Source organism: Oncorhynchus kisutch, linkage group LG28 (genome assembly GCF_002021735.2).
Source record: "Oncorhynchus kisutch isolate 150728-3 linkage group LG28, Okis_V2, whole genome shotgun sequence".
NCBI classification, from domain to species: Eukaryota; Metazoa; Chordata; class Actinopteri; order Salmoniformes; family Salmonidae; genus Oncorhynchus; species Oncorhynchus kisutch.
In genome coordinates, this window is record NC_034201.2 from 18,093,515 (window position 1) to 18,117,943 (window position 24,429).

The window sequence follows — 24,429 nt, forward strand, 5'->3', positions numbered from 1 at the left end:
TGGGAAATGTTTCTGTATTGTAATCTGATTTGTTTTGACAGAATACATCTATGAGATAATAAAGACAAAGGATACAACATCTGTTTTGTGATGTATTAATACATAAACATGTCAATCTCCATGGGACTCCTTCATTACAGTAAAATAAGCAAGGCCATAGTACAAAACCAGTTGATTTCATGTGTCTGGGAATAGACTGTCATTTAACAGGATATTTCAAGCCCTACATTAGTCTACAACAATGATCAAATCAAATCAAATCAAATTTATTTATATAGCCCTTCGTACATCAGCTGATATCTCAAAGTGCTGTACAGAAACCCAGCCTAAAACCCCAAACAGCAAGCAATGCAGGTGGAGAAGCACAGTGGCTAGGAAAAACTCCCTAGAAAGGCCAATACCTAGGAAGAAACCTAGAGAGGAACCAGGCTATGTGGGGTGGCCAGTCCTCTTCTGGCTGTGCCGGGTGGAGATTATAACAGAACATCTCATCTCACCTTGAATGAACCGGACTAACAACTGTGCTCCACACAAAGTTCAGCCTCCTTTGACTCCAATTATTTCTGTTCCTTCCAGTAAAACACAGGATAAATGTATTAACATTTACAGTAAGCTTTAATACATAAGAGCTACACCATCGAGAGCATCCTGACTGGTTTGCATCACTGCCTGGTATGGCAACTGCTCAGCCTCTGACCACAAGGCACTACAGAGGGTAGTGCATACGACCCAGTACATCACTGGGGCCAAGCTTCCTGCCATCCAGGACCTCTATACCAGGCGGTGTCAGAGAAAGGCCCTAAAAATGGTCAGACTCCAACCACCCTAGTCATAGACTGTTCTCTCTGCTACCGCATGGCAAGCGGTACCGGAGAGCCAAGTCTAGGTCAAAAAGGCTTAACAGATTCTACCCCCAAACCATAAGACTCCAGAATAGCTAATCAAAGGTCTACCCCCCTCCTCCACTGCTGCTACTCTCTGCTTATTATCTATGCATAGTCACTCTACCTACATATATACATTTTACCTCGACTAACCTGTGCCCCCGCACATTGACTCTGTACCGGTACCCCCTGTATATAGCCTCGCTACTGTTATTTTACGGCTGCTCTTTAATTATTTTGTATTTTTAACCATTTTTTACTTAACACATTTTTCTTAACGGCATTGTTGGTTAATAAGGGCTCACAAGTAAGCATTTCACCTGTTGTATTCAGTGCATGTACAAATTTGATAACAGTAAATGTTTCCCCCTTTGCGTATATCCCCAGTGCATTTCTTGCTCCCTGTCTTTCCATCCTTTACAGTCCATCATGAAGGCCTTATCAGCCGAGCCCTCCCATTGAGTGAGTACGTTGGTGAAAGCGCAGCCCCCCACAGTTTCGGAAAGTCTTGCCACACTGGCTGCAAGTGTAGGGCTTCTCTCCTGTGTGAATACGGAAGTGTCTTGTGAGAGCCCAAGAGTGACGGAAGCGTGCATTGCACACGGTGCAGGCATAAGGCCTCTCTCCAGTATGAATACGCTGATGGATCTTCAGGTGCTCCATGCGGTTGAAGTCTCGACCACACAGGGAGCAGTGGTACGGGCTCCGCCCAGGGGGGTAGAGGTTGCGCTTGGGGAGCTTGTTCATATCCTTTGGGTGAATAAGACTACGATGTCGCCGCAGCTCCTCAGACAGATGGAACTTCTCTCCACAGATCTTGCAGATGTGCTGTGCTGCAACCATGTTGTTCACGTCACCTGTCTGAGGGCTGTACATCTGGTGTGAGTGAGAGGTGGAAGCCCCAGCAGTCTCTCTGGGTGGGTACTGCTGTTGTTTACCAAAGCCTGCATGGAGACCTGTAGCTGAAGAAGACGATAGGATGTCCAAGTCTGGTATGTTTGGGGTGAAGATGGGGGAGTCCGCTTCAAAGTCAAAGAAGAGAAAATGAATCAACCATTAACCACTTGAAATTCTATCATCATCATCACTGACATGAGATCAAAACCAATTTACTACAGAACTACTTGGGCTGGGGTCCCAGACACAACTTAAGGCTAGTCCCGGGACTAAACATTCTCTATTGAAATAGCTTTTTCAGTCCAGGCCTAGGCTTAATTTGTATGCAGGAAAATGGTTCTTAGTGCAGGACTTACATAGAGAGTGGCTGGTGGAGGGGGTGAATGAGTCTGGGTCACTGAGTGGGAGCTGCAGTGCCGCTGGCCTCCAATCCTCCAGCAGCCTGGTTTGAGCCAAGGAGAGACCGTCTGGACAGTAGTCCTCGTCTCCCCCTCCAGTATTGGGACCACAGTTCCTACTGCTTCCCAGGTCTATAGACTCCACCTTCACCTCAACCAGACACTTCACATCTGCATCCTTCATGGTACCGTCAGGGAAGGGATGGCCGTCAGCATGGGCTCTTGATGTATCATGTCCCGTGGTTGGCTCTGTGCACGCTCGGTTAAAATCTTCATGGTTGTCTGAGTACATGTTTGAGACAACCTCTTCTTTAGTCCCTGTGAATAAATATTGACGTAGATAACATGCATCATAGCATTGCTGAAATAATAAGTTACAGAACATTTTAAATGTAAATCAATAGTAGTGAGTGACAGTCCCAACTTACCAGCTTCATCTTCCTGATTTAAAGTAAAAAAATCCGGTTTAATATCTTGAGTGCACACCCTACCATCCTCACGGATCTCACAAAACGACTCGTTAAGAAATGCAGGGTTATCAACCACTTCTGATTCAAATTCTTCATACCTATCCCCAACATTTGTTGTACCAAGAGACTGATTGGATTCAATAACTCTGTGCTCTCCTTCGCTTCCTGATTGTATTTTATTTTGTGAGACGTTTAGAGAATTCAGCTGCTGATGAACCTGTTGGATTCTACTATTGGTGCTGTTTTTATCCCCTATTATTGATTGTACTTGACGCTCCTCTCCTCGCGCTGCACATATTTCAAGTTCGGCTGCTTGCAAGCGAAACTTTAAGGACTTATTGTCCCGCAGCGTCTCGTGCATTTGATCCCGCACGTCCCTCAACACTTGGCCGACTAGTTTTGTAATCTCAACCACCGCGATCTCCACTGCTACTCCTAGTGCATTTTGAATAGTAGCAGTCAATTCATCCTGAAACGAGAAAGATAATTCCGCTACTAAAGCAGTGTTTGGAGGACTCACGTTTGCCGACATTTTTGTGTTACCCTCGTCAAATTCTGACCTCCGAAGTCATTACTTATGAAAAATACTGATGTCCATAGATGTTTTCAAACCAGGTAAACAAGCTAACTAGTACCTAAGTGTGTTAGCTTGGCTAGTTACATAGGCCTGCATAATAAACAGCTCTATCTGGCAGGGAGTGTACTCACTATAATCACTCCTTGCCTAAACGCTGTCCCTTCGCTTGTTCACTTTACTTACCTAGCGAGTAAAGCGTTTAGACTGTACCTAACACTTAGTTTCACATTCTTTTGTGACTATCATTTCAAGTTACGTTTAAATAATTATTGCACGCTTTCCATTTCGTATCTTTCCTCGACTCTAAGCGGAAGTTTCTTCCTGTTTTCGGTTAGGGCCAACCGGTGTCTGTACCTTCAAATTGTAGACTACAACAGCAATATCTTTCAAGAGGATAAATAATAGATCATGTAACTATAATTCGTTTAATAGAAACTCCGAATTTAGAATATACACGATTAATGTTATGTGTTTATCAAGTCATGTGAAAAACAAACGCAAATGTTAAACTCTGGGCTGAGTCTTACTTGGCCGTCTATTTCACATCAAATGGCCCTGTTCGAATACGTGTTCGCCAAATGCATCCTTCCTTCCTTCCCTGCTTGAAATGATGACTACTGGGAAATTAGTGAGTAAACCATTATTGTTTTGATCATTGTGGGGAAAGAGTTACACAAATGAAGAAGTAATGCCCTTTTAAAGGGCGTATGATTTAAAAAAAAATATATATACATAATGTCTTATGCCTTTGTTAGCCACACAACAACACCAGTCATTTAGAGCTGACCACGGTGCTGGTCAAAGAGCCTATACAGAAACAGTTTTTCCAATAGTTATCCCTGAACATGCTTGTAAGCGATGTCATGGCAACATGCTAGCTAAACTCATGCACAGAAAGACGTCATTGGGCCTAATGGTTATGTTTTACTGAACTGTGCATGTGCAGGCCATCAAATCAAAGGCATTACTTCACTAAAAAGTTGTTTTTGATGGAAATTCAAACGTGTGGGTTTGTAACTAAGTTTTCAACATATATAACTTTCTAAATACAGAAATACAACCAGTATGAAATACAGCCGACTCTATTTCTGTTTTAGAAAGTGAGATCTCTTAAACTTGATTGCTGACATGCAAAACATTTTGGGACAATATTAACAATGGACTAATGAAACAAATACCAAAAGATAGTTTTTGGGATGGAATTTTCCTTTGATAAGACATTGACTCAAATCTAGATTGTGTCTTAGATTTCGAGAAAATGTACAATTTAGGATACATTTTTTAGGATACAAACCCCAGTCTGGTCTAGTAGAAAGAAAAGGAAGGGAAGTACTACTAAGGTTCCCAATAGTACATTTTGGTAGACAGAAGGTGCTCTTTGGTAAAAGGGGTGAATTGGTCATCAAAATGAAAGGAGGACCAAGGCCCTCTTCATATAATTAATTAAAATGCCTTTATTTGTATAGAAACAAAGTTTTCAAAATCCGCCGCGTTTCAGGCGCATGGCCTTCGTCAGGAAGTACAAAGAAATAATACAATGTCCTCTTTTGAACAGCTTTTCCAATTAGCTCTAATTGTGAAGAGGGAGTGGTTACAAAATTGATTGGACACACCTGGTAAGCAATACTATAAACATTAAAAAGTGAAATACTGTAGCTATGTTATCAAAAAATTTAACTCCAAGCTAGAAGTATCAGAATGCCTAGAAAGGTAGTTCTAGCCTTAAATATGGCTGGGAGAAGTGTCAAGAAAAAGAAAGCAATATATTCCATACTACACTAGAACACAGCAAACATGAACAACAACAGTCTAAACATTGCTGAGGGCAATTGAGAAAACGATACACTAGATGACAGCAAATGGACCTATCACGACCCTACAGGAAGGGTGAGACTACATATCTTCATTTAAACCAGGGTACTTAGTGGCCTGTAGTTTGTAAATCCATATCTTAATTTAAACCAGCCGACTCTAGATTTGATTTTAGATTGGAGATGTTTGATATGAGCCTGGAAGGAGAGTTTACAGTCGAGCCAGACACCTTGGTACCAATCTGTCGTTCTGCCCCTGAACAGGCAGTTAACCCACTGTTCCCAGGCCGTCATTGATTATTTTAATGTTCTCTGCTTCAGTGCTGTATTTTGTAACAGAATACACTCTCTGATGTATCACGAGGCTCTCCCCTTCGCAACAAGTTCTCTCTGTCATGTAATCCAGCCCTTTTTTAAAACTTTATTTAACTAGGCAAGTCAGTTAAGAACAAATTCTTATTTTCAATGACGGCCTAGGAACAGTGGGTTAACTGCCTGTTCAGGGGCAGAACGACAGATTTGTACCTTGTCAGCTCGGGGGTTTGAACTTGCAACCTTCTGTCTTCAACCAGAAGGTCCTACGGAGGATGGTGCAGACGGCACAATACATCACTGGGGGCGAGCGACCTGCCCTCCAGGACATCTACACCAGCCGGTGTCTGAGGAAGGCCCAAAAGATAGTCACCCGAGCCGCGGACAGTTCACTCGGTTACCATCTGGCAAGAGGTATCAGAGTATCGGGTCACAGACAAAAAGGCTCAGAGACAGCTCCTACCACCAGGCCATCAGACTGCTGGTAGGAGGCCATCAGACTAAACCTAGCTGTCTCTCTGCACAGATTATCTGCACCTTTGACCTGCACAGACTATTTGCATCGAAGAGACTATCAGCACCTTATAAATTATTTGCACTGACTACACACACACACACAACCCTTACACACAACCTTACACACAAACACCCATAAACACACACACACACAGTCAATGCTGCTATTCTATTCTATAATATTGATTCCACAACACACTTAATATACTACATTACATAAAGTGTGTAGACGTTTTTTTCCCGAACATCTCATTCCAAAATCATGGGTATTAATATGGAGTTTGTCCCCCCTTTGATGCTATAACAGCTTAAGGGGAAGGCTGGCCAATAAATGTTGGAAAAATGCTGCAGGGACTTGTTTCCATTCAGCCACAAGAGCATTAGTGAGGTCGGGCACTGATGTTGGGCGATTAGACCTGGTATGCAGTCGGCGTTCTAATTCATCCCCAAGGTGTTTGATTGGGTTGAGGTCAGGGATATGTGCAGGCCATTCAAGTTCTTCCACACCGATCTCAACAAACCACTTCTGTATGGACCTCGCTTTGTGCAAGGTGCATTGTCATGATGAAACAGGAAAGTGCCTTCCCCAAACTGTTGCCACAAAGTTGCATTAAGGTTTCCCCTCACTGGAACTAAAGGGCCTAGCTCGAGCCATTAAAAAGCAGCCCCAGACCATTCCTCCTCCAAATTCATTGGGGCAGGTAGCGTTCTCCTGGCAGCCGCCAAACCCAGATTCGTCCGTAGGACTGCCAGATGGTGAAGTGTGATTCATCCCTCCAGAGAACGCATTTCCACTGCTCCAGAGTCCAATGGCAATGTGCTTTACACCATTCCAGCCGACGCTTGGCATTGCGCATGGTGATCTTAGGCTTGTGTGCTACTCGGCCATGGAAATCCATTTCATGGAGCTCCCGACAAACAGCTATTGTGTTGATGTTGATTCCAGAGGCAGTTTGGAACTTGGTAGTGAGTGTTGCAACCGAGGACAGGCAATTTATACGTGCTACGTGATTCAGCACTCTGCGGTCCCACTCTGTGAGCTTATGTGGCCTACCGCTTCGCGGCTGAGCCGTTGTTTCTCCTAGACATTTCCACTTCATAATAACAGCACTTAACAGGGCAGCTCTAGTAGGGAAGAAATTTGACGAACTGACTTGTTGGAAAGGTGGCATCCTATGACAATGCCACACTGAAAGTCACTGAGCTCTTCAGAACGGGCCATTCTACTGCCAATGTTTGTCTATGGAGATTGAATTGCTGTGTGCTCGATTTTATACACCTGTCAGCAACACCTGTGTCTGAAATGGCTGAATCCATTAACTTGAAGGGCTGTCCTCATACTTTTAGTTTATTTGTAAATAGTGTAAATAAAGCATTATTACTATGCAAACTACCTCTTCTATTACTTCATCTACTTGTTACTTTTTACTTGACTCTTTTGATTGTTATTGATGATTAATGTAATGTTTTGTTGAGGAAGATAGCACATAAGCATTTCGCTGCACCTGCTGTAAACTGTGTATGTGGTTTGAAAACTCTGTGGCAAGGTGCTAAGTAATTGACTGTGGCCCTGTCCGCAGATGTGGTGCTGAAGCGCTGACCACGGCGCTGTTCACAGTCATGGTGCTGAAGAGTTGACTGCAGCGCTGTTAACGGTGGTGGTGTTGAAAAGCTGACTGTGGCGCTGTTCACGGATGTGGTTGCTGAATCAGCATTCATCTTTTTGCTTTCAACGCTGACCGCGGTGCTGTCCACGGTGCTGAATGTTTACTTATGCGCCCAAAAAGGGATACTGTTGGTATTGCCTTTAGCTTCTCCCGGGCAGATCAATGCAGTCTGCTTGATGTATAGCCCACAAAATGTGCAAAAATATAAACCCATACAGGGAGTGACCAACGGGTGTCGCAAACGCTCTGAAGAAATCATGATTTGATAAATATGTCAATGCTCAGGAGAAGGGATTCCGCATTGAATAATTTAATAAAAAATGTTGGGATAGAAATTGAGTGATATGGCTAGCAAAAATATATTCCGTAGTTGACTGCTCTTATTTTCTCCTTCTGGCTAGTTAAGAGGTGCACTTCTGTAAGCACATAAATAGGCTAATTATAGGACTTAACCTATTGGCTAACATATGGATATTTATTGATCAGTCCATCGATGGTGAAACATGCGATAACAGGCTATCACTGTGCAGTAGATGAACATGCATAGAGGCGCATCAATGTGAGAGTCCAGTCCAGTAGTAGGTCAGGCTACAGTAAATAGACTGAGTAGGAGTAGTCCTAGTACTCCAGCAAGCAGCATAGGTTGGCTATAGGGAGCAGTGTGCAGACGTCGCTCGCCGCATGTGCACGCCTGTGTGTGCACGCAGACGAGGGGGAAAAGCTGATTTGATATAAATAGCACATGTTCAAATTAGCTCGCTTATTCCGGGCACGCACGTTGGATGCTTCACTCTATGGATAATATGAGAAGGAGAAGAGGAATGTGGCTATAATTAATGAATAGTCTGCTCGTTTTAGTGGGGAGATTTTAAGCAAGCAAAACAAGAGACCTTTCTAGTAATGGAGAACCATGCAGCAGAGCTGCTACAACAGCAGCAGAGCTACGAGGACGTTCGGAAAAGCGGGTATCTCCGTAAGCAGAAATCTATGCACCGGCGATTTTTCGTTTTGAGGGAAGCCTCGGAAGAGGGCCCTGCCCGTCTAGAATATTATGAGAACGAGAAGAAATTCCGAAGCAAGTCACCTGTCCCAAAAAAAGCGCTGAATCTGGAGACTTGCTTCAACATCAACAAGCGGGCGGATTCCAAGAACAAGCACATGATAGTGATGTATACCCGCGGGGAGAGCTTTGCCATTGCAGCAGACAGTGAGGATGTCCAGAATGAATGGTACCAGGCCATGCTGGACCTTCAGTGGAAATGTAAGCCATACAAGGGTTTACTATGCCCAATATTCTCCTTGCACATTTAGGCTGCATTGGCCAGTGTTGGTCCAGCTAGCCATTCTGGATTGACATCAATTTCACATTCAGATCTGTAACGCGATAACATGTTTTTTATTTTTTTATTGCCCATCACACGTGCGATGCTCTTTGTAGAAATTTGGCGTATATTACCTTAAATGCAGGATATTGCTATTATAAATATTACATACAGGCCTAGCCAATGAACAGTTGCATATCAGTTCAAGAGAGGTGGTGGACCACTGCATGCGGTGTGTCTGAGCAGTAGCTTATCTCAATCATTTATTGGAATATTAACCAATATTTTTTACCATTTTCATTTTGCTGCATGTTAGCCTACACAATTATTGCAACGTGCATGAACCAATAGGATGTTTTCTTCGTATTCGCGACCAAATAGGCTGCAGCACAACATCGTTCAAAGCGTTTACTGCAGAGGACGCAGCCATGCACCCGAGTGCTCTCTGTTTTTGTTTTTCTACACGTCCCTCTGCATGTCGTGCGCATAACCTACATTTCTGTGCTATGGCGTTGCCTGGTAGGGAGGAAATCCGCAGCGTCTGCGTGCTTTCATTGGAAAACTGGTTTCTATCGGTTTCCCTCGTGTTTAGGTTGTTATGCTGTAACACTAACCCCAACCCTGCTATCGTTTCAGTAGTAATGTGGAATTAATAATGTGGCTATATTTTATTGCATATGATTTGTATTATTTCTTCTTTATTTTACATCTCTGGTTATGGTATTTTTTAACATTTTAAATAGGCCAATGTCATTAACGTCTATAGACTAAAGCTTTTACACAAATGAAACAGTAGACCTAGGAATAGATGTGGGTTTCTTCAGGGGAGCAATAATGTTGCTAAATGAAACACATCTGGAGTTACAATGCAATGGTCAGTATTTTATATTTACATTTGACATTTTAGTAATTTAGCTGTCTCTTCTTACTCGAGCCATTTGGGTTAAGTACCTTGCTCAAGGGCACATCGAAATATTTTTCAGCTAGTGGGCTCAGGGATTCAAACCAGCAACCTTTCGGCTACTGGCCCAAGGCTCTTAACCGCTAGGCTACCTTTTGTAATAATCTGTAGTTACAGAGTATTTACATGTTGTAGGTTATAAAGATGGATCATTTTCATGATTATTAACAGTCTTTATTGTACCAACCCTATAATACTTTTTTTTTATAGAAATAGTGTTGAAGAACGGCCTTATTCACACAATATCAAATGTCAATCCACCACACACTCTAAACCATCATGCAGCAGGATGTTTTTTTGTTACATGAGTGTTTATTATGAATGCATTCATGAAACAGAACCTGCATGGATGAATGATGAGGCTCGTCACATATTTAACCAGTCAGAGTTCAGTGTCTAAATGTGCTGAATGTGCTACAACTGACGGTCACTCTAACCTTGATAATATATGAATATTGTATACAATATTTTTGTCTCCTGACTGTCAACTCTCGTCTTGTGCTACCCCATGATTCCTCCGAATATTGTCAATTCTATTTCCAACATTTGTCTGGCTTTCTCTGTCTCTATATCTATTTGCATAGTTTTCTGTCTGGTTGTTTATTGAGATGTGTCTTCATTCCTGATTTTCTGCAGGTAAAAACCCAGAGGACTGTGGTAGTGGTGGAGAGTGTGGACTCCCCTCTCCTCCAGGCCCCACCTTCAAGGAGGTGTGGCAGGTCAAGGTGTGGCCTAAAGGGCTTGGCCAGGCCCGAAACCTAGTGGGCATCCACCGTCTGTGCCTGACCGACAAGACGGTCAACTTTGTCAAGCTCAACTCTGACGTGGCCGCCGTGGTCCTACAACTGATGAACGTGCGTCGCTGCGGCCACTCGGAGAACTTCTTCTTCATCGAGGTGGGCCGCTCGGCCATGACGGGGCCTGGGGAGTTCTGGATGCAGGTGGAGGACTCGGTGGTGGCCCAGAACATGCATGAGACTCTGCTGGAGGCCATGAAGGCACTGAGTGAGGAGTTCCGCCAGCGCAGTAAGTCTCAGTCTGTGGGTGCTACAAGCGGCGGGGGCACCGCCTCCAACCCCATCAGTGTCCCCACCCGCCGCCACCACCCCAATCTGCCCCCCAGCCAGGTGGGCTTCGGCAGACGAGCCCGGACTGAGACCCCTGGAGCAGGTGGGGCCAACTGCACCAGCACTTCACCAACGCCACGCCACGGGTTACCCAGGGCACGCACAGCCAGCATCGGGGGAAGGACAGAGGAGGGTGGAGGTGGAGCCAGAGGGGCATGGGCAAGCTCCAGTCCCAGCCTGAACGGATCTTGTTCCACTACACCCACCCTGAGACCTAAGCCCACCAGAGCTCCAACCCCAGCTAAGATCACTCTCAGCCTGGCCCGCTACACCCCCAACCCAGCCACCTCCCCAGCCCCAAGCCTCTCCTCCAGCTCTGGTCATGGCTCAGAATGTGGACTAGTCGGAGGGGCAATGGGAAGTGTAGCGATCTGTTCTTACACCCGCGTCCCTCAGAGAGTATCTGTGTCGGGTTCCCCTAGTGACTACGGCTCCTCAGACGAGTATGGCTCCAGCCCTGGAGAGCACTCCCTACTAGTCCCCAGTCTACCTGGAGGGTCCAATGGTGGAATGGGACACAATGCTCATGGAGAGGGCTCTTCCAGCTACATAGTGATGGGCCAGAGAGAGAGCCTCCCTGGGTCCCATCAGCGTCCTCAGGGCCGCAGGATGCTGCGGCGCTCCTCCAGCAGGGTGTGTGAGGCAGAGCGCAGACTCCTCAGCAAGAGGGCCTCCCTGCCCCTGACTGCCCACGAATGCCTGGCCCCTCGTAGGAAGGAGGAAGAGGAGGATACGGACCAAGAGTACGCCGTCATGTCACGGAGTGTTAGCAGGGATGCCTTTGTGTCACGGCGGCGCGGATCAGGAGGCTTCGCAGCAGGGGACTTGGAAGCAGGGGCCGTCATTGGGGAGACCCAGGTGAGGGTTGATGTGGTCCGAGGAGAGGCGGGAGGAGGAGGAGGGGGACCAGTGGACAGTGGCTACATGTCCATGTTACCTGGAGTGACGGCTCCTCCTTTTTCCCTCTCCCTGTCTGTGGCCGTGTCTGACGTCAGCGCCAAGCCTGGGGCTGATGATGAGTACATGGCCATGACCCCCAACAGCAGCGTGTCCCCCCCCCAACACATCAGTCTGCCTGTCTCCGAGGGCTACATGGTCATGTCCCCCAACAGCAGCTGCTCCCCAGACATGCATGGAATGGCCATATGGGGGAGCCGGGGCAGCATGGAGAGCCGGGCTGGCAGTGACTACATGAACATGTCTCCTATCAGCATCCGCTCGGCTTGCAGCACACCCCCCTCGCAACCTGAACAGAACCCGCTACAACACAAGATGGTCTACTCCTACTTCTCTCTGCCACGATCCTACAAACACACGCTCTCCACACGCTTTGAGGATGACTTGGATCAAGGGAAAAGGAAGGAGGGGGGTCATAGTGACCAAGACAGGGCTGGAAATCGGGGTGGACAAGTGGGCTACAGCAAGAGGGACACAGCCACAGTTGGCCCTGCAGGAGGCTGTCAACTCTCCCTCTCCTCTTCCTCCTTCTCTTCCAGCTCAGCTAGCAGTGAGAGCCTGGAGGATCGACCCATGTCAGTGGCAGCTGGGGGAGGGCTACGACTAACAAGAACAGGGCCAGGGTTCAGGAACGGGGGAGCACGCTCTAAGGATGGATCCTATCAGCAGAAACGTGTATCGCATGGCCCAGGGGGCCAGCAGAGGAAGCCTCGTCCCCTCAGTGTGTCTGTGGACATGTCTAAAGCTAACACCTTGCCCAGGGTTAAGGAGAACCTCTTCCCCACAGAGCCTCAGAGCCCTGGGGAGTATGTCAGCATAGTGTTCAGGGGTGGTGACGTGGGGGGTAGGAGAGGGGGCCAGTGGGGGCCAGAGCACGGACTGTCAGTGACCCATGGAACCCAGAGGCCCCGGCACCGTCCAGCCCTTTGCCACGGTGGCTCCACCAACCTCCCCCGCAGCTTCTCTGCACCGCTGGCCACCTCCGCTGCCTCTACTGAGTACGTCAACATGGATTTGGGGTTGGGAAACTCCCCTTGCCCCTCCACTGGGACCCCTGTTAAATCACCTTTTTGCCCGCCCCCAGCTATTGCCCCCAAGCCCCCAGTTGTGGCCCGTAATAGGCCCTCTCCTAGGGCAGCAGAGGGCAATGTAGGTGGGCATAGGGCTGCAGTGCCAACAGACTTACCCACTTCATATACAAACTATACAGAGATGGCCTTCAGCATAGTTTCAGAGCCTAACCCTGCAGCGCCCGCCATGCATGCTGCCCAAGCTTCATCAATGGAGCAGGAATCAGGCTTGAACTTCCCCTCAGCAAGGTCCTACTCATCTCCTGACCAGAACCAGAGCAGCAGGCTGGCCAGAGACAGGGTTGGCAGGGGCGACCAACTGGGACGGAGACGCCACCGCTCTGAGACATTCATCATTACTCCTCCCCCTCTCCCCCTCCAGCTGTCCTCCTCAGGCTCCTTGTTCTTGGATAGTGCCCAAGCAGCAGCACCTCATCGACAAGGAGGAAAAGAGAGGGGTTCACCATGGGAGAATGCCCAGTCAGATGCAGTCGCATCCCATGCTTCGTCCTCTGGGTCTGCTAAACAAGGCCTTAACTACATTGATCTGGACCTGACCTTTAATGACAGCTCTCAGAATGAACTGGAGGGGGGAGCCACTTCCCCCCATAACATCTTCGCTCCAGTCCACAATGGGGCTGGTGGGGGAGTCATGATGGGAGACATTACTGGTTTGGGGAACAACCCTGGCTACGCCAGTATTGATTTCTTCAAATCAGAGGAGCTGAGGGCACTTCACCAGAGCAGCAGGAAAGATGGAAAAGGTAAAGGTACTCAACACCTGTTCTCTCTCTGTGTTATCACTCAAACACACACTAATTGGTATGTTAGTCATTTATTTGACCAAAAAGAGGGTGTCTTGTCCTGCTCCTTAAATCTGCTCCTGCATTCATCCCAGTCATCAGCAACAGAGCATTGTGGTACATTGTCTGACATCAATGTGTGCGTAAATACAATGATAATTTAATATGGTCAATAAAAAAAATATATATACAGTACCAGTCAAAAGTTTAGACACACCTACTCATTCTAGGATTTTTCTTTATTTTTACTATTTTCTACATTGTAGAATAATAGTGAAGACATCAAAACTATGAAATAACATATGGAATCATGTAGTAACCAAAAAAGTGTTGAACAAATGCAAAAATATTTATATTAGATTCTTCAAAGTAGCCACCCTTTGCCTTGAAGACAGCTTTACACACTCTTGGCATTCTGTTATGACGCTGGGTGTCAGATAAAGTGTTCCCGAAATCTTTGTTATGGAGTAAATTTCTTGCACACAATTTCTTCAAATCAAATTTTACACTTGCACTGTGAAATGCTTCTTTACTTCCTTACAAGCCCTTAACCAACAATGAGAAAGAAAAATAAGAGTTAAGAAAATATTTACTCAATAAATTGAAGTAAAGAAATGTATACAAAAAATTGCAGGGTTGAGACTCAGAGTTGAGGTGTTGGCTGGCATCCTTACTTAAAATGACTTCTGCCTCCCTTGAGTTGAAAAAGCATCTTATATCACCATCAGAGTTTGCAAGGGTAAAGTCATTTTTATACAGAGGGAAGCATGTAACACAAATACTCCTTTCTCAAATAAACCCTGTCACCTTTTTGTCCTTCTCTGAGCAGCCTGGTCTCCTAGAATACACGTAACATAGTAAACTTAAATCCGTGACACTCAAATTAGTATGATATGTTACATTTGATATGGTCACATAAAACAGATGGTTACTTAAGGGAAAAATCTAAAGTGGAGTGGATAGGTGGGCGAATAACGTAAATGTCTACCAACCCAAAGGTTGTGTTCAAATCTCATTGTGGATAACTTTATCATTTTAGCTAATTAGCAACTTTGCAACTAATTAGCATGTTAGCTAACCCTTCCCCCAACCTTAACCCTTTTAACTAACCCTTCCCCTAACCCTAACTTTAACCCCTTTAATCTAACTACTAAACTTAACCCTAACCCCTAACCCATAGCCTAGGTAACATTAGCCTGCTAGCTAGAATTTGTAACATATGATACATTTTGCATATTCGTAACATATAATACGAATTGTAATTCATAACATCTCATATGAAATGGGTGATGGACATTCACAAAGTAACACATATCATACGAATTGTAACATAGCATATTAAATGGAGAGTCACGGATTTACGTACATAATAATATGAAATGCTATGAGATCAGGATGTTCTAGACAATGGATTGTGCTGGCTTATGAAAGCTAAAATGTAGCCCGATGATGGCTGGATAAATCATGGCTTCCATTGTATAGGGGTTGCAGTAGATCGGAGTGGCACTGGCACCCAACTATTATGTAAAATTATTAGCATTAATAGCCTAAGAACACAGCAGATGCTGTGTGTGGTAAACTAGCACTGTTTTAGTTTATACAACCTGATAAAGGCCTACCCTGGCCCCACCACCTCTGGATTACACTGGTATTTAATTGGGTAGAGAGAGAAATGCACACAATATTTACCTCCCCCTTAATTCTACCCAAATACAGTTAATGAATTCTTAATTCTGGAGTACACACAGAAAAAAAGTTTGCCTGTTTGTTTTGTTGTAACCTTTACCCTCTTAGCTGTTTTACATGGTGATTGCCTTTATAAATGCTATTGTTACTGTTGCAAGGACACCCTTTTCTAGAGTGTTTACTGCTGGTCTAATTAATGACTACTTCTCAGGTCAAGGAGACCCTTTAGGGTGAGGTACCGTAAGCTGTGTTTAAAGAACTGTGGAATACAGGTTAGGTTACATGATATCCTCCTTTAGAACTGGATGACTGAAGTTGAACCATAAACTATGACATGTCTGGTGGTCAGCAGGCTGTGTGTAGAACCATGTCATCCCCTGGGCCCTGACCAGTGTCAGTGGTCTTCATTACCTGTGGTAGAGATTGTTTGCTGTCAGCGTACAGTGGGGCAAAAAAGTATTTAGTCAGCCACCAATTGTGCAAGTATTCCCACTTAAAAAGATGAGAGATGCCTGTAATTTTCATCATAGGTACACTTCAACTATGACAGACAAAATTAGGAAAAAAAATCCAGAAAATCACATTGTAGGATTTTTTATGAATTTATTTGCAAATTATGGTGGAAAATTAGTATTTGGTCAAAAACAAAAGTTTATCTCAATAAACTTTAATAATAATCTTTGCTATATAATCTTTGCTATATAATCTTTGCTATATAATCTTTGCTATATAATCTTTGCTATATAATCTTTGCTATATAATCTTTGTTGGCAATGACAGAGGTGAAGACTTACAGAAAACGTTTCACAAGGTTTTCACATACTGTTGCTGGTATTTGGGCCCATTCCTCCATGCAGATCTCCTCTAGAGCAGTGATGTTTTGGGGCTGTTGCTGGGCAACACGGACTTTCAACTCCCTCCAAAGATTTTCTATGAGGTTGAGATCTGGAGACTGGCTAGGCCACTCCAGGACCTTGAAATGCTTCTTACGAAGCCACTCCTTTGTTGCCCGGGCGGTGTGTTTGGGATCATTGTCATGCTGAAAGACCCAGCCATGTTTCATCTTCAATGCCCTTGCTGATGGAAGGAGGTTTTCACTCAAAATCTCACGATACATGGCCCCATTCATTCTTTCTTTTACACGGATCAGTCGTCCTGGTCCCTTTGCAGAAAAGCAGCCCCAAAGCATGATGTTTCCACCCCCATGCTTCACAGTAGTTATGGTGTTCTTTGGATGCAACTCAGCATTCTTTGACCTCCAAACACGATGAGTTGAGTTTTTACCCAAAAGTTATATTTTGGTTTCATCTGACCACATGACATTCTCGCAATCTTCTTCTGGATCATCCAAATGCTCTCTAGCAAACTTCAGACGGGCCTGGACATGTACTGGCTTAAGCAGGGGGACACGTCTGGCACTGCAGGATTTGAGTCCCTGGCAGCATAGTGTGTTACTGATGGTAGGCTTTGTTACTTTGGTCACAGCTCTCTGCAGGTCATTCACTAGGTCCCCGTGTGGTTCTGGGATTTTTGCTCACCATTCTTGTGATCATTTTGACCCCACGGGGTGAGATCTTGCGTGGAGCCCCAGATCGAGGGGGATTATCAGTGGTCTTGTATGTCTTCCATTTCCTAATAATTGCTCCCACAGTTGATTTCTTCAAACCAAGCTGCTTACCTATTGCAGATTCAGTCTTCCCAGCCTGGTGCAGATCTACAATGTTGTTTCTGGTGTCCTTTGACAGCTCTTTGGTCTTGGCCATAGTGGAGTTTGGAGTGTGACTGTTTGAGGTTGTGGACAGGTGTCTTTTATACTGATAACAAGTTCAAACAGGTGAACGAGTAGAGGACAGAGGAGCCTCTTAAAGAAGAAGTTACAGGTCTGTGAGAGCCAGAAATCTTGCTTGTTTGTAGGTGACCAAATACTTATTTTCCACCATAATTTGCAAATAAATTCATTAAAAATCCTACAATGTGATTTTCTGGATTTTTTTTCTCATTTCGTCTGTCATAATTGAAGTGTACCTATGATGAAAATTACAGGCCTCTCTTATCTTTTTAAGAGGGAGAACTTGCACAATTGGTGGTTGACTAAATACTTTTTTTGCCCCACTGTGTGTCAAATAATGACTCCTGAGCCCTGTGTCAGCAGCATGTGCAGTATGTCACAGAGCCTGGAGAAAGGAGACAGGTATTTTTGGTTCTTTGATTACGTCAAAGGAAGTCCTATTCGCTTCATTTCCTTAGTAATGCCACTGAAAGTGTTGTTGTTTTTATACTGATCCTTCTGCCGCCACCCACCCTTGCCAAATTGCCCTGTTCCACCCAGGCTGTTTTCACCTTCACAACCTATTTTCACACTCTCTTCTTCATCTCCTCCTTGTTATGAAGCCATTTCATCAACCCCAAGGTGCTTATCCTTTAGTGTGTGATTAAACAGCCCACAGAGCTCTTGAGTGGTAACAACAATCACCAAACATAAAGTGGTTACTCCTCTCAGTGCAACATTCAACACTCAGCCAGCCAAATACACTTGATCTATGGATCCTTGTTTTCACCCTAAAGCTTTCAGCCATGTCTGATGTGCAGCTTGGATTCCGGTCTGTGAGAAGAAGTGTTGAGCTGTCTGCTAGGCTGAGGGTTGTATAGCTGTCTTCCAGGCTGAGGGTTGTATAGCTGTCTGCCAGGCTGAGGGTTGTATAGCTGCCTGCCAGGCTGAGGGTTGTATAAAGAGAGTCTCTCATTTTCACAAGTGGGCGTTCTGAGAGCGAAGCTAATTGATTTGTCTGCTGGTAATGAGCCATTTCACATGGGTGGAGGTGGAGGGGCCAGGACTGTCACCAGGTGTTTGTGTTAATGTGTGGGTGTCTTGTTGTCTTTTGGCTTTCACATGGCAAATACCGTAAGATGTTGTGTTTGTATGTTTTATAAAGATGGATTCCAGAGTACATGATCCATTGACTGGAGGTGTTTTTTTAAAGGGAACAAAGCCTGCATTGGAATAGAGGATGATGCAGGAAATGAGAGAGGGTTATGGATTGTCATTGACATTTTCTTTACTGCCGTCAAATTGAGATATGAATAGTTGGGGCTCAATGATTTGTATTTAGTTGTGGATGTTGAAATATTGAATTATGTTAACAGAATGCAGATGATTTTGTAGTGGACATGAGTTGGACATGGTCACTTGTTTAGGTAGCTATGCCTGCAAACTTCAAAATCAGTGTCTGCCCTCGAGCCAACAGGGAATTTCCTCTTGGTCTAATGGTCTAAGATGTTGGTTGCTCCTGTTGGAGACCTGGGTTCATATCCCACGTGTTGCACTTTGTAATCAAAAGGAATTAGAGGGAGAAGAGTGCTGAGAACTCTTGAGGAGTGTGGTAAGAAGGAAAGAGAAGTCCTTATTTCAGCTCTTTACACAAGTGCTTGTGTTGAGAGTTTCCAGCGCTGGAGGAGACAGATGTGGCTGGTGGGCAGAACAGACCAGAATCACTCTGATCTGAGGTGGATTCATGAAGTATTTTTGTCTGTGCTTCTTGTGCTGTAGATGAGTAGTGAGTGACCGTAGGCTACCCTGTTTAAAAACGGTTTCTTCAGACTCTACAAATATTTTGTTATTTTCAAAATGTATAATTATTTGATTTGATCACATTATAACGGGTCTGCTGTTGTTATTTTGTTGACTCATATCTAGTGTAGCAGGAGTGGAATGTGTTGTGTTGTTGCCACCACTGAAACACTTCCCCAGCATGCCAAGCGCCCCTTGTTTTGTGTTTGGGTTTAGTGTTTAGTCCCCTTTGCCCTGTTTGGCTCCAATCCTCATCCCCAAGCTGGTTGCTCCCAAGCAGAACCCTGATATCCTTCTGTGTCGTTCTACTTACTCTATAGTGATGCCCACAAACATCCACCTCAACACTTCCACAAGAGATCATTCGTCACAGTGGCCCTGTGACGATTCTCTTTTCTTCCTGAATGTTCTATTGTACTGTGTGCAATTTGTGTGTTAACTAAACCTGCTTTACTTCAGTGATTAATTAACATTACATCTGTGAGTGTATCTTTCAAAACCCATGCTTTTGTAATGCTAAATCCAAGACAGAAATGTAATTTATTTGTTGCGGCTTTCAAAAATGTCACATAATGAAATGGGTGGGGGATTCCGTATAGCTCACTCTCAGACCGAACAATATTCTAGTGGCATTGTTAAATGACCTGTGTACAGACAGCGAGGAAGACAAGAAAAACATTCTATTGATTGACATTACAGTTACAGCCATATGTGAGCGAGATGGAGAAAGATTTTCCCATTAGGCTACGAAGGTGTAAATCCTAGATCCAGACCTCTCCTTTTCGGTTTGGTTAGGATTTGTTTGTTAACATCTACATTTCCTCTTTTCTTTCAGAATGTTAATGATCCATCTTCGTCTGGACATGGCTCCTGGCGTTGAGCAGCACTGTCCTAACTAACCATGGTGGGATTGGTTGGCAACAGTCTGTTTACCTTCTGACCTTTCTCACTGGAAGAGGAGTAAGAGAGGTGAAGGCAAACCCATCAAATCATCATTAACTCTTTGTCATCCTGTCCAGTTGTTGCTATCCAATACTAATGTGTGCCAAAAGACTACTGGTCCAAACCAACACAACAGGGTTCGCTGAGGTAGAAGAATATAGCCAATCAAGATTACATTTTTTTTTTTTTTCCTTAACATAATCTTATGGAAATTGTTATACAAATGTGAAATAGTAGAAAGGTACATACTAAAAAGTATATAGTATACATATGTTGATGAAAGCTACATAAAAAAAATACACCTATATATATATTATACTTTTTAAAAAAGTGCCTAATGTTTTGTTTGTAGACATTTTTACACAGGGAATCTGGAACTGGTCTGTGAGAGGGAAAACTATGTTTATGTCTCAAATGTCATTTTGTGTTAAGATTATTGTAAATATGTTGAAAATGACAGGATACAGAGTTTTAGTTATATAGTAAGCATAATCAAACTGCCTTACTGTGTTTGAACTGTGCTAAAAGAATAGCCTCTTTACTTTATGCTGTGCCTCACTCTTCAGCCACAATGAAGGCTCTCGCTTCCTCTCCTGCCTGAACCCTACCAGTACCAGCTGGAGCTAAGCCAAAAACCAGCGCTGTATAATGCCAACCACACACACACATTTGAATAGTCATCCGTGTGGTTCAGCTGAGTAGGTGAGGTTGATAGTCTTCACATTTACTGCTGTGACATTTACTACTTGTGTTTGCCAGAATATTATGACACTAACAGGCTGAGAACGGTATTGAATGTGTGATCAATGTGATTAAAGAATGCTGTGCGTGCAGGTGCGAGAGAAAGAGCATGATAACAGTGGTGCTGGATATCAGTTATTGAAGATATTTCCAGACCACGTTATGGCCTCCCACAATGATCAACAGGGTCATTGTTATTTATGGAATAATAATATTAATGTCTTTCCCACATGCTTTATAACCACATTGACTGAAAATCATATCACACACACATCCCCAGTAGCCTGGTCCGAGATCTGTTTGTTCTTTCTTGCCAACTTAAGACAGCACAAACAGATCAGGCACCAGGTTACGTCCTCTGTGCATCCGAAAAAGACACTCAAGTGCCTGGCTGCCTGTGTTATTTGGTGTCCACACACTAACGGTTACCCTCACTCATTCTCACTAAGTCCCCACTTCCCTTATATCCCACTTCCCTTTCCGTACCAGTTAGATATTCTTGCAGAAAAAAACAAGTGGTATTTTTGATGTGGTGATTCAGTTTTATGAAATCCCTTTAACCATTTGAACATAGCCCATTACTGCCAGTATCTTGTGCTTTAATGCAGAGAACTTTAGTGCCAAAATCCTGTATTACATAGGCTGTGTTCACACAGGAAGCCCAATTCTAATCTATTTTTCAGTAATTGGTATTTAGACCAATCAGATCAACTATGAAAAAATCTGATGTGAAAAGATCTTATGTAATCGGTCGAAAGACCAATTAGTGTAAAAAACATCAGAATTGGGCTACCTGTGTAAACACAGCCATAGATCAATGGATTACTCATACTTCACTATGGTAGACTTACTCTGTTTTTGATCTTAAGTTTGTCTCACCATACAGGCCAATGGCATTGCTTGATGTGACTTTTATAATATACCTTTCTTTTTTATTCTCTTAAAATGATTATTATTAATTGGGGATTTCCATTAATGAGCTTCTCTTACCTCATAATCATGTCTAAAGAATTTGAACAGACGTGACAGTTGGTCTTAAATCCCCAAGGTTGTCTGAGAAGGTCCCCTACATTTTGGTTCACTTAACTACCGTGGCCAAGGCCAAGTCCAGTTAAGAGTATTTCTGTTGGACTGGGTATCGATAGACCATCTTTTAATGCCTTATTATTTTCAATATTAACTCTCACATAATACCACACAGCAGCTGTATAAAGGCGCTTTGCATTCTAGAATAACCAGAATTCTGACAAGTCTGAAGATTCTTAGTTTGGTGATCTGCAGAGACGTGTACAAAGTGATGTAGAAATGAGACATACAGTACCTGTCAAAAGTTTGGACACACCTACTCATTCATTTTTTACCATTTTGTACATTGTAGAATAATAGTGAAGACATCAAAACTATGAAATAACTTATAGGAAATCATGTAGTAACCAAAAAAGTGTTAAACAAATCAAAATATCTTAAATTTGAGATTCTTCAAAGTAGCCACCCTTTGCCTTGATGAACGCTTTGCACAATCTTGGCATTCTCTCAACCAGCTTCATGAGGTAGTCACCTGGATTGCTTTTCCAACAGTCTTGAAGGAGTTGCCACATATTCTGAGCACTTGTTGGCTGCTTGTCCTTCCCTCTGCGGGTCCAACTCATCCCAAACCATCTCAATTGGGTTGAGGTCGTGTGACTGTGGAGGCCAGGTCATCTGATGCAGCTCCATCACTCTCCTTGGTCAAATAGCCCTTACACAGCCTGTAGGTGTGTTTTGGATCATTGTCCTGTTGAAAACAAATGATAGTCCCACTAAGCACAAACCAGATGGGATGGCATATTGCTGCAGAATGCTGTGGTAGCCATGCTGGTTAAGTGTGCCTTGAATTCTAAATAAATCACAGATGGTGTCACCAGTGAAGCACGCCCACACCACTTCCTCCATGCTTCACCGTGGGAACCACACATGCGGAGATCATCCGTTCACCTACTCTGCATCTCACAAAGACAAGGCGGTTGGAACCAAAATCTCACATTTGGACTGGTGGACAGATTTCCACCAGTCTAATGTTCATTGCTTGTATTTTTTGACCCAAGCAAGTCTCCTCTTATTATTGGTGTCCTTTTAGTAGTGGTTTCTTTGCAGCAATTAGACCATGAAGGACTCATTCACTCAGTCTACTCTGAACAGTTGATGTTGAGATGTGTCTGTTACTTGGACTGCAATCTGAGGTGCAGTTAATTGCAGATTCCTGAGGTTGGTAACTCTAATGAACTTATCCTCTGCAGCAGAGGTAACTCTGGGTCTCCCTTTCCTGTGGCGGTCCTCATGAGAGCCAGTTTCATCATAGCGCTTGATGGTTTTTGCGACAGCACCTGAAGAAACGTTAAAAATTCTTAAAATGTTCCGTGTTGACTAATCATCATGTCTTAAAGTAATGATGGACTGTCGTTTCTTTTTGTTTATCTGAGCTGTTCTTGCCATAATATGGACTTGGTCTTTTACCAAATATATATATACCAATATATACCAACCCTACCTTGTCACAACACAACTGATTGGCTCAAATGCATTAAGAAGGAAAGAAATTAACTTTTATCAAGGCACATCTTTTAATTGAAATGCATTGCAGGTGACAACCTCATGAAGCTGGTTGAGAGAATGCCAAGAGTGTGCAAAGCTGTCATCATGGCAAAGGGTGGCTACTTTGAAGAATCTCAAATGTAATATTTTTATTTTTTATTTTTTAATGGTTACTACATGATTCAATAGGTGTTATTTCATAGTTTTTATGTCTTCACTATTGTTCTACAATGTAGAAAATAGTAAATCAAATATAGAAAAACCCTTGAATGAGTAGGCGTGTCCAAACTTTCGACTGGTACTTTATATACTGAGACCCCTCACCGTATCAAAGGTTATACCTGTTGTTGTGGGAAAAAGGTATTTAAAGTACAATCAGGGTAATGTTTCCTGTTTGGAGAGAGCTGTGTACTTATTTTAATGCTATTAATAATACTATGACTGACTGATGTATTCTATTGTAAAGAGGAGAAGGACAAGGATCTATGAGTATGCACAGAATTCTGTGTATAAGGGGGTAGGCTTCAGGGGAGGGATATGGGCATGAGGTTCTTGGAAATGTTATGGAAAAGATTTCTGTTCAAAACAGAATAATGTTGATGATTATTGCCTGTGATGTAAACAATGTCACTTTGTTTCTTTGAAAAGCTAAGAAATGAAATGGAATGAACAAACTTTGTTTCACATGTCTGTTTCCTAGATATATGACAGTGTTATTCAGATCTAATTGATGATATAATTCCCTAAACAAACAAAGCATTCAGTCAGTCTAGCCCAGGGGTGTCAAACTCCTCCCATGGAGGGCCTAGTGTCTGCCGGTGTTTGGTTTTTCCTTTCAATTAAGACCTAAACAACCAGGCGAGGGGAGTTCCTTACTAATTAGTGACCTTAATTCATCAATCAAGTAAGGGAGGAGTGAACCTGCAGACACTCAGCCCTCCATGGAATGAGTTTGACAAGTGGCCTAGACTCTAATAAGCCATCAGTGAGTACACCGTGAAGGAAGGATAAAAGGCACGATCAATCCGATGTCTGCATTGGCCGTGCAGCATTTACAGTGATATGGCCTCTGCAGAGGTCAGGGCATTCATTATTCTTGCGCTTTGCCGAGCAGCGCAGAACTGTTGTGAAGGAAGTTGTCACCAAAGT

At 43.7% G+C, this 24,429-nt stretch overlaps 2 protein-coding genes across 3 annotated transcripts; one reads left to right on the forward strand and one right to left on the reverse strand.

The window, feature by feature from the left end:
* Positions 1–79: 79 nt before the first annotated feature.
* On the reverse strand, positions 80–3,681 carry LOC109875671 (zinc finger protein 354C). Of its 2 annotated transcripts, XM_020468089.2 has the most exons (4): positions 3,410–3,680; positions 2,608–2,620; positions 2,138–2,497; positions 80–1,906 (listed from the first exon to the last, which is right to left on the reverse strand). In XM_020468089.2, exons 3-4 carry the CDS (start codon positions 2,469–2,471, stop codon positions 1,326–1,328), a joined length of 915 nt encoding a protein of 304 aa, XP_020323678.1. In that variant the 5' UTR covers positions 2,472–2,497; positions 2,608–2,620; positions 3,410–3,680; the 3' UTR covers positions 80–1,325. The 2 variants fall into 2 exon arrangements, with proteins under 2 accessions (XP_020323678.1, XP_020323676.1); XM_020468087.2 differs by having other exon boundaries at positions 2,608–3,681.
* Positions 3,682–8,224: 4,543 nt separating this feature from the next.
* On the forward strand, positions 8,225–22,080 carry LOC109875632 (insulin receptor substrate 1-B-like). Its single transcript, XM_020468020.2, has 3 exons — positions 8,225–8,793; positions 10,452–13,733; positions 19,862–22,080. The coding sequence occupies exons 1-3, from the start codon at positions 8,433–8,435 to the stop codon at positions 19,867–19,869; spliced, it is 3,651 nt and encodes a 1,216-aa protein (XP_020323609.1). The 5' UTR covers positions 8,225–8,432; the 3' UTR covers positions 19,870–22,080.
* The last annotated feature ends 2,349 nt before the right edge of the window (positions 22,081–24,429 follow it).

Coding starts and splice junctions, on each gene's coding strand:
- LOC109875671 (XM_020468087.2), bottom strand. CDS start 3,181: ATGTCGGCAAACGTGAGTCCTCCAAACACTGCTTTAGTAGCGGAATTA. Junction 2,498..2,607: donor AAATCAGGAAGATGAAGCTG/GTAAGTTGGGAC, acceptor ATTTATTCACAG/GGACTAAAGAAGAGGTTGTC. Junction 1,907..2,137: donor CTCCACCAGCCACTCTCTAT/GTAAGTCCTGCA, acceptor TTGACTTTGAAG/CGGACTCCCCCATCTTCACC.
- LOC109875632 (XM_020468020.2), top strand. CDS start 8,433: ATGGAGAACCATGCAGCAGAGCTGCTACAACAGCAGCAGAGCTACGAG. Junction 8,794..10,451: donor GCTGGACCTTCAGTGGAAAT/GTAAGCCATACA, acceptor GATTTTCTGCAG/GTAAAAACCCAGAGGACTGT.